Source organism: Cynoglossus semilaevis, chromosome 2 (assembly GCF_000523025.1).
Source record: "Cynoglossus semilaevis isolate Cse_v1.0 chromosome 2, Cse_v1.0, whole genome shotgun sequence".
NCBI lineage: Eukaryota > Metazoa > Chordata > Actinopteri > Pleuronectiformes > Cynoglossidae > Cynoglossus > Cynoglossus semilaevis.
Window position 1 is genome coordinate 7,974,939 of NC_024308.1, and position 10,071 is coordinate 7,985,009.

At 39.1% G+C, this 10,071-nt stretch overlaps 1 protein-coding gene across 2 annotated transcripts; it reads right to left on the bottom strand.

Annotated features, from left to right (window-relative positions):
* Positions 1 to 364: 364 nt before the first annotated feature.
* On the bottom strand, positions 365 to 8,993 carry cp (ceruloplasmin). 2 transcript variants are annotated; one of them, XM_008334472.3, is made up of 24 exons: positions 8,700 to 8,993; positions 6,945 to 7,189; positions 6,637 to 6,849; positions 6,113 to 6,286; positions 5,938 to 6,029; positions 5,701 to 5,863; positions 5,448 to 5,586; positions 4,949 to 5,088; positions 4,685 to 4,825; positions 4,504 to 4,548; positions 4,187 to 4,401; positions 3,524 to 3,674; positions 3,229 to 3,441; positions 2,442 to 2,646; positions 2,216 to 2,355; positions 2,000 to 2,128; positions 1,764 to 1,870; positions 1,630 to 1,685; positions 1,426 to 1,497; positions 1,207 to 1,298; positions 967 to 1,106; positions 821 to 877; positions 612 to 717; positions 365 to 531 (listed from the first exon to the last, which is right to left on the bottom strand). In XM_008334472.3, the coding sequence occupies exons 1-24, from the start codon at positions 8,858 to 8,860 to the stop codon at positions 506 to 508; spliced, it is 3,222 nt and encodes a 1,073-aa protein (XP_008332694.1). In that variant the 5' UTR covers positions 8,861 to 8,993; the 3' UTR covers positions 365 to 505. The 2 variants fall into 2 exon arrangements, with proteins under 2 accessions (XP_008332694.1, XP_008332702.1); XM_008334480.3 differs by lacking the exon at positions 4,504 to 4,548.
* Positions 8,994 to 10,071: the final 1,078 nt, after the last annotated feature.

The following is a 10,071-nucleotide window of genomic DNA, read 5'->3' on the forward strand; positions in this document are numbered from 1 at the left end:
ACTTCGCATTATTTAAAAAAAACGGGTTTTTTTTCCTTGTTTAGAATTTTTAAAAATAATATATCCTTAATTTTTCGTGGTGGTGTTTTTTCCTATTGTTTGTTCTGACTAACAAAATGCAAAGGCTTTTTTACTCTTGTCCTATGGTGCCACCGTGTGGTTACAGGCATATGTAGAAAACTATTATGCACAGAATTTCTTCATATTTTTAGAGCAAATGTTATTTTCCTTATATTTTTAGGGTGTGTCGCTTTCTACTTGTGAACCTCGAACCTGTAATTTTTCTTCTCTGCATTTTATTTTGAAATACATTTTAATTCCGCTTCCGCATGTATTTTTGGTTTTTAAAAAAAACCATAACGGATTTGATGTTTTTATTTTTACTTTATTTGTAATTGTATGAAAAAATATTCTACAATGCCGTTGTAGAGATGCTGACAGTTTGGATCCAGAATGTAAAAACATTTTAGCCACTCACACTGAGAACTTGTTTTTCCTCAACAATTCAGCCAAAAAACCCTTTTTTCTTTGCTGAAAAACAAACATAAAACACATTTAGCTTCCCCACAGTGAACTACATTTATGTATAAAATTTTATGTACACCCTTTACCTTTCTCTGTGACCGTGTACATGGCCTCCATGCCAGCCTTGATGTGATCGGTGACGTGACAGTGAAGCAGCCATGTGCCAGGGACCTCAGGACGCATCTTCACTGTCTGAAGAAGAAACAGAAATGAGCGCTACCGAATTTCTTTAAATGTGGCCGGACTTTCATTGTGTTTCGTAAATTATGTTTGTAATTTTGAGTTTTTCTGTAACCTGGAAACTGGCCGGAAACAAGTCATACACATCTGTTTTATGGGCTCCTCCACCAAGCTGCAGAGGAATGCAAATGTTTTGATATAAATTATTAAACTTGTTTTGTTTTGTCTCCCGTTATGACATTACCTATGTGCTGCATTTACCTTATACTCCACACTGTGTCCGTGCCAGTGGACAGTGTGCATGTCTATGTCGTTGCCCATTCCCATTAGGTACCAGTACACCTTATCTCCCACCTCCATGTTCAGGCCTTTTATATTACTGTACACATAACCATTAATGGCTGTAAAGAAAACAAAAATGTAATGAAAACAGCAAGTTTTAAATTTGTTGTTTTCATGCTTGAATTAAAATGTTACAAAGTTACAATATTTAGATCCTACCATGCATTTTGTTGCTCTCTATGAAGGTTTCATCATCTTTCAAATTAGTGCGAGGGTTTCTGATGTGGGTCCTGATGTTGTCGTCCAAATACCTAGTGCAGAAAAGCAAAACGACTTTCTAAATGTCCGGAAAACTCTTTAAAGATGATAAAACAAGAAGTGGAATCTGCTTTCGACTTTTTAAAAAACTTTAGTGTTACAATAGGAGGGATTTGGTACCAGCTTTCATTCTCATCAAAAACCAGGAAAAGCAGAGCAAACTCCTCAATTTCCTTCTTCAGCCCTAAGCTCCTGGAAAGAAAAGAACAAAACTGCTCATTAGTTTGTTCCTCTATTACATGTTCCTCTGTGATAGAACTCAAGCATCCAGTATCCACTTCAGGAATTCTGAATATTTATCGATACACAAGGAAGAATTCTGACCTGCCCCAACTACGACGGCAAATCACCAACGGACCAATCAATCCACTGTACAGGTCCTGTTGAAGAAAACAACAACATGATGGTGTGTTTAAGTTCCATTACATGCATGCGTGTATGTGTGTGTGTCATTGTACCTTTACAACATCAGCAGTAGAGTAGTATGCTGAAACTGAACACTGCTCCTGCTCTAGGGTCGGGCCGGTGTTCTTTGTTACGTACCAATAGTATGTGTGAGTTTCACCTTCAAAATGAAACGGGGAACATTTTAGAGTAACCCCTAGAATCAGTAACTATATACATACATATATATATATATGTGTGTGTGTGTGTGTGTGTGTGTGTGTGTGTGTGTGTAGTGCACTTCACATACCTGGTGGAGTCTTGTGAATATCTGGCGTTTCTGTTTTGACACCATGTGCGTGAATGGAGTAAGGTCTGGAGGCCATGTTCTTAAAAACCACCTTGACTTTGTCTCCGACATCAGCATGAATCATCGGACCTGAAAAAAACAGGATTTCTTGTTTTGTTTTGTTTTTTATCACATAACCTCCATCGGTTTTAAAACATTGCCCAAGGGGAAGCCTACCCATGACTCCAAGGTGTTCCATGTCAGCAGTTCTCTCCACCTGTTTAGTGAACTTGTCATTGGTAAACTGACGGTACACCACCTTCTTGTAACGAGAGCCTATGAATCCACCCTGCTGGTTTAGGAACGTAGGAGCAGGGCTGTAAGGAAAAAGAAGAACAACTATTTTACCAGACAAAGAGAAATAAAAAACAAATAAACCCAAAAAAGAATATAAGATGTTTACTTGATGTGGTTGATGTACATCTCAGCCTCCCAGGTGCGGTTCGGAGAGTAGTCCCAGTCTAGTTCCATGGCAGCGATGTAGTAGGTTTTTGAGTGGAGCATGGTTTCACCCTGACGCTGTAAAATGCTACACTTCTGTACCGTGTAGTTTGCTCTCATCCCACCATTATAGTTGTTCACTGTAGGAGACACCACCTCGAAGTGACCTAAAGACAAAAAACAGAATGCACAAATGTCCAAATTAAGTCATAAAGTTCGAAGAAAAGCATTTTTATTAACAATGCCATTTCAATTCTGCTTCTGTTTTTCACACCGGGTCATGACTTGACTCCATCCTGAATCCTGAGAATTTTTTTTTTTTATGTTATTTTAGATTTGATAAAGTTAAAATTGTCCAATGAAGCAAAGTCCAAACTTCTTGCTTGCCTTGATCATATTCACATTTCCAAGTTTGATTACAAATTAAATGTTTTACTTCTTTTTCAAAATTGTTTCTTTTTGAGGGTTAGAAAACTTAATAATTAAAAATGACAAATTGTAGTTTTATATCAGGCTTTACATAATAAACAATAAAACTGGTCAATGATGTCTTGTTTTTAAAATCAGGTATATTTAAAATCATAACATCAATATAACCAGTTCATTTAAAACATTTAATTCCCATTGACTACTAAAATTATAAAAGACAAAATAATAAAAGGTAAAATAGAGTCTGAGGATTTGACTGAAAATCAATGGGTAGAGTTATTCTACACTAAGTATGTCAGGCACTTGTGTTTGACATGTACCCATGCTGTCTGGCTCCATGGTGACGGTGTGAGAGATGTGAGGGAAAACACTGATGGAGTCTCGTCTGTTCTGCAGATAGATGAAACGATTTCCCTCAAAGTACAGACTGTTGATGTCTACCTCCGACCCCAGTCCTGACAGGTGCCACGTTACTTTATCCCCCTTACACATGGTCAGACCTGGGAGGTTTCTATACACAAACCCGTTTAGTGCTGTAAGATAAACAAAAACAAACAAAGAAATATTATTTGTTGTTTTTTTTTAAATAGTTTATAATGGGATTGTTCTGCCTACAATGCATTTTGTTGCTCTCCATGAAGCCCTCGTCCTCCTTTTTGACAGTGGCAGGAGCAGTGGTGAAGGCTCGGATGTTGTCGTCCAGATACCAGCTCAGGTTCTCATCAAACACCGTGGCCATGAGGTGGAACTCTTTGTTATAGTTTTTCTACATGAGGAGGCAGGAAAAAAAATAGACATGGTACAGGAAAACCAGCTTTATGTTTTGTGTGTACTTTGAGTATTTGTATACCCGGACTATAGGTTGCACCAGAGTATAAGTCACACCAGCCAAAAAATGCATAATGATGAAGAAAAAATCACCAGTGCCCTCTAGCGGCTGTCAGTGTGAAAATAACAAACATGTACATTTTCAGTGGTACAGGAGTAGCAGATACTGGTACACAAGCATAGAGCGCCTTCTAGTGGCTGTGAGTGGGAAAATAAGTCGCACCTGAGTATAAGTCGTAAAACGCAGCCAAAGGATGAAAAAAAGTGTGAAAATACGGTAAAATAAATCTACCCTTCCAACGGTGTGTTTACATAGTTGAGATTAGGGTATTAAAAATTAGGCACTCAGTGTTTTTTCTGCAGCCGTTCTCTTGTGGTGCATGAAGCAATTGTTGACCACATTTGCAGGAATCGCTTTACAACTGAATAATGAACTGAGTAACTCCTCACCTGGACTCCTTTTTTCAGCGAACCTTGTCTGCAGATGAGAAGAGGTCCCACAAGTCCAGAGCTGGTGTCCTTTACAGGATCAACTCCAGAGTAGTACAGATAGGTGAGACAGTCTCCCTCCCCCTGAACTGGACCAGCACCTACAGGAACTGTCCACTCGTAGGTGTAGACTGTCCCCGGTCTGACCAAAGCAGCTGGCGGAGGAGTGACCAATCCTAAAGAAAAACATTTTTGGTGATATTGGGTTTTTTTTATATTAGTATTTTTATTTTTTATTTTTTTCTGTGGATACAGATTATAGCATTTTTGCTATTTACTTGGTTCTTTTTTTAGCTCTCGCAGTTTCTTTGCAGTATATGTTTCTGGAAAAGATAAGTAAATGGTAATAAGTAAGTATAAATATGGATAAATTAAGAAAATAATAATGAATAATTCATTGTCAATTCATCAACAATGTAACCATGAATATTACATGCAGTGTTTATATTCAGGTAGTACCTTCCAATTCATTGTAGTAAAGCGTCCCATCCTGCTCAATGCTATACTGGACACCATGTGGTTGGATAGAGTAAGGACGGCTGGCTTTGTTTTTAAATACAACGTTGATCGTGTCTTTCTCTTCAGCTCGCAGCACTGGGCCTGGATATATGTAAAACAGGAAATACGGAGACAATGAAACGAATAATATTTGGTAAATTTTGCGAAATTAGACATCACAAAAAGTATGAATAAAAAAATGGATAAAATAATGGACCAGATTACCCAGAATTCCCAGATGTTGCTCCTCTGGGCTGCGTAGCATCTTCGTGAGGAAGGAGTTGTCAGTGTATTCCACGTAGCGAACTTTCTTATAACGACTTCCAATGCGGTTTGAACCCTTGGTGACAAACTTTTCTGCTTCACTGCACACACACACATTCACACACACCAGAGTTAGAAAACTCGATATGTTCAAATGACTAGGCATGGTTTTATTATTATTATTTACACGTTTTTCTACGTCCCACATTACATTGTTGGGTCGCCATTTGTTAAACTGAGACATTTATCGCCATGTATTATTAGTAATATTGATTCTGAAAACATACACTTTTTAAGAGTTCCACCTGGGAACCACGACTCGATATTAGCCGGTCATTATATTATTTATACTGCTGTATTTTGCGAAGGGAGTTTTTAAAAATAACAATACTAAACACTGCGCCACTAGAGGGAGCCTAAGTACCTAAATTTGAGAACTAGTGTATGTGCAGTGACTAACCTCTCGGTAGGCGGTATGGGAGCGTAGTCCCACACTTCCTCTTCAGCAGCAATGAAGAACTGTCTGAGTTCACCATGTGGTCTGGGTTTGTGGACGTTTGGGAAACATTTCTTAATCTCAAATAAAGCCTGCATTCCAGCTTTAAGAACAAGAACAAAAAAAAACAACAACAATATAAAACAATTGCTGCAGCACTGGAGGTGGACATATTTCCTTTGTGAGAACTATGATCTTCTCAGAGCTCGTTGCACACCCATCAGATGGTCGTTGACTGTGCATGTCAGTAGCCAATGACCAGGGTTGTCGGCTACCATTTCGGCTGTAGTGCTTAGGCCTGGCGACAGGCTGACTGTGTCTGTGTGGCGGTTCTGAGTGGTCAGGATCTGACCGTGGAAATGAACCGAGTGGATGTCCACCTGTCAGGATACATGACATTTTTAGACAGCTCAGAGTTTATGCAAGGATGAATTTCACACAGCACAAACCTTACCTCATTACCCATGCCAAACATGTGCCAGTGGACAGTGTTGCCTTGACACATGCTTATTCCAGGCAGGTTACCATACACATAGCCATTTATACCTGCAATGTAAAATGTAAGAATATTGTAAACATAATATTGTGTGTATGCTAACATTAGACCATATGTGCTGCTGTGCCCTCACTGTGCATCTTGTTGCTCTCAATAAAATCTTCATCTTCCTTCAGATTTGGGTCGGGTTTTGGAATGTATGTCCTGATGTTTTCATCCAGGTACCAACTGAAGTTCTCATCTGACACCATGAACAGCAGAGAGTAGTGGTTTTCTGCTGCTTTGTCACCATGTAAACCCAAGGTTCCTGGAAAACAGGGAACAATGTAGTGCTAATTACAATTACAATTCTGGTCAATTATAGTTGTCTATTCCATGCTGCTGGGATTGTCCCAGTACAATCTTTTACAATCTACAAAAAAAGGGTGAGGTGCGGTGCATGCGCAGAGCTCATGAAGACACGATGAAGCTACTATTGCTATGCTAATTTTATTCTCATTAACAGATGGCTTTTTTAATCTAAAAAAAATATTCTTTTTGCATAGATAACGGAGTCAGCAGTCCAGAAAGTGAGCAGAGTTTTCAGACTAATAGCACATTTTAAATTATAACAACTTCTTCTTTCTTCAACATCTAATATTAAAGGGGATTCTGTACCTTTCTTACAGATGAGGAGGGGTCCTATGAGTCCTGAGTCTATGTCTTTTGGAGGAGAAACATGGGAATGGTAGAACCTGGTCAAGCAGTTGCTGTCTGCTTGTATTGGGCTGTGCTGCTCAGACAGCGTCCACTCGTACAACACTGTTCCACCAGGAGCTACCGAGTCATCACGCTTGTCCTCTGGACCAGTTCCATCAGGATACAACGCTCCTGCGAATGTACATACAGTCATCAATTAACACGAGTCAGTCGTCATGATCCGCTTTTTCAGATCATGACGACTGACCCCCTCATTGACCCCTCACCCTCGTTGCTCTTGCTGTAGTTCATTCCATGTGGATGAAGACTGTAAGGCCTGGATGCACTGTTCCTCAGGAGAACGACCACCGTGTCTCCTTCTTCGGCCTGGATCTCAGGCCCCAGGTAGCCCAGCCAGTCCGGCTTCACCTTTTCTGTCCTGTAGGTGGCGTCAGTGTACTCCTTGTACACAGCCTTCTTATAGATGGAGCCAATCCGCTGAGGGCCTCTCTTCAGATAAACGGATGCTTCCCTAAATAAATGATAAGGCAGAAAAAAAGGTTGGTGCATATATTCTTTTTTATCGTTTTTCCTCTTAACTTCAAATTTTCTAAGTAGTATCATTCATCAGGTATACTTTTGTCTAGGGCATACTGTGAAAGGTTTGGAACACAATATAAGCAGACCAAATAGAAAAAAGTTAAAGAAAAAATTATGGGGAAAATGTGTGCCATACTAACAAGACACCCATCATGAATGATGCAGGAACTTGTCAAGATGACTGTAAAATCCTCTGAGGGCTAAACACACAGTGAAATTAAACCTTAGCCATGAGCACCAGAGACAGCAAAAACAAGCGTTAGCACAGCAACAATAAAGAAAAACAAAAGGCCCAAAAATAAAACGTATACCTTACTCTTTGCAAACACAGACCTTTCTGTCCCTCCACACACATAAATCTGAGATTAAAAGCCACAACTTTCAACAGTTTTAATTCATAATCAGCTTTTGCAAAGTAATTCTTGGAGTTCACTTAATAAAAGTACAACCAGGTCTGACCTTCCCAGCAGTCCGCAGGGTGAATGTGATGAGCAGACGATAAAATGTAACCAATGTTAGGTTATTATCTTTGCTACTCGCATGGTCTACAGTCATGTGTAAAGTGTCAGGTGTTATATAATTAAATATACACATCTTGGCACAGGGCAGGGTTTTCGATTAATTACCATTAGCATTACCATCAATTAAACATTAACATTACACAAACAATAAGACCAGCTACACCTGTGTGTGTTTTAATAATCTTTAATTTAATTAGCTACATAATGTCGCTAAATAACCTACCATAGTATTTGTATAGAGCTTTATGTAATGAATGCTGGCAGTGCGATTGCACGTTTGTCCGGCCAGTGCAGTGGACTGGTTAGGCCTATATATAATATTTAAGATTACTCAGAATTCTAGAGCTTTCCTCTAAAACAGAAAAAAATGTCATTTGTCAATGAGTCATCATGTTCAGGCTGAGTGTTTTCTAAATTGCAAAACAATACAACATCTAGGTCAGTCCAATTTTTGTTGCCAAGCCCTGTAAACATTTCAAAAACTGCTGATTGTTGCTGACTTGTCACTGACATATTAACAAATTGCATGTCAACAGATCTAAAGTATGTATGCAAATTTTGCATATCCTATGCTTTCTTATAAGTGTAAAGAATGTGGGAATAATATTATAGACCAAAAATGTATTTTCTCCTTTTTCTCCAATACTTTTCCTTAGTACTTAGTACTTTTCCACTGACTCAGAGATGCTTGTGAGTCAATGGATTTTTCTCACCTAGTGGGTTATTAATAGTGTTGAAAACTGTATGGATCTCTTCATTGTGGGGGAAACTTTGATAGATTTGAATAATTATTTTGTCTGTGACCCTTTTGGTGGAAAGACTTCAATTGAAAAGACTGACATCAGTGCAGGTACATGTTCACCCATCTTACTGTTTGTAACAGAGAAACATCTTAAAACAACATGCTGACTGTATACTCACTCATCCTCCTCCACAGTACGGTTCTGAATGACGTTCATTCCACTGGGGGCGTAGTTCCAGGAGACTTCCTCAATTCTGAAGAAATACTCCCTTCTAATCCCTGACACACATGCGGCTGCAAAACACAGCAGCCACAATTTAGAAAATCCCAGCCAAGACATACTTCAACTGTCAACCGTTGTAACTTGAACCAAAGCAAAAGCGTCAGGTATGAAGACGGCTCTTCTGTGTCTGTCGATGATGGTGAAAATGAGAGACGCGGCAGTGCAGCGAGCTGACAGCAGATCAGTCAGTCAGTGGGGGCCTTTGGACCTCCATTTATACATGTTTTCACACTGACTCAGTGCTGGGAAAAGCAGAGCACTGCCCATCAATAGAGGTCGCTGACCTGCAGACAGAGATGCCGCAAACCTACAAGAGCCCGGAGTAACCTTTGTTACACAAGAGCAAAAAATCTTGTATTGGGACACTGTTTTGGAGTTTTCCACATTTTTTTAAACAGTCCCTGGGTCGATTTAGCTAAATAAGGCCATTTCCGCTTCTTCCCAACTACTGTATATGATATATAGTGCTTTCTGGATAAGAGCAGATGTAGCATTATAACCACGGCAATGATAACCAAACCAAAAAAAAAAAAAGACGATGACAAGGCAAATAACCATTTCCGAAAAAATAAAATTGTGCTGTTCAAGGTAAAGTTTTTATTACTGACAAAACTAATGTAATATTAGTTAAGTCCTTATTGGATTAAAAAAAATCCCCAAATATCCTTTGGACCTGTTACTGCCGACATTCTTTGTTCATGCTACGTGTAAAAAAACAAATTGCCTTCAAACAAACCATGCCGTATCTACACCAAATAAAGTTAAGTCTACAATTTTCAGAATATTGATTATTGTAGCCCTTCTCTAAAGTTCCTTAATTTTCTATTTCTCAAATTGTGATAAATATGACAAAGAATTTAGGCAGCCTATGGCCTAGTCGTTGACAGTTTGGAAGTGTAATCAGCTAACTGCTGGTTTGAATCCCAGCTCTGACATGTGAGCGGTGGATTGAGCAAGCTCTGAAACTCTGAAACAGCTCCACACGTGTACTGAAATATGCAGGTGTCGGTACCTTTTGTATTATGTTAATTACTGGGTGTTTCAAACAGTTTTGGTTTTGGGTGGGTTAAATGTCCTGAGTAATCACTCTTACAGAACTAATGGAGGAAAAGTCATCTGTGCAGTTGAGTATGTGTCATTGGTGAGGGTTATTTATGCTTAAACACTCAACCATATCTCTATTGCTAATCCTGAAGTAAACTGGTTCTTCAGCATACATTAGTAATGCCTGTCATTCACGTGCTACTATCAATGTGACCGTTGTAGTC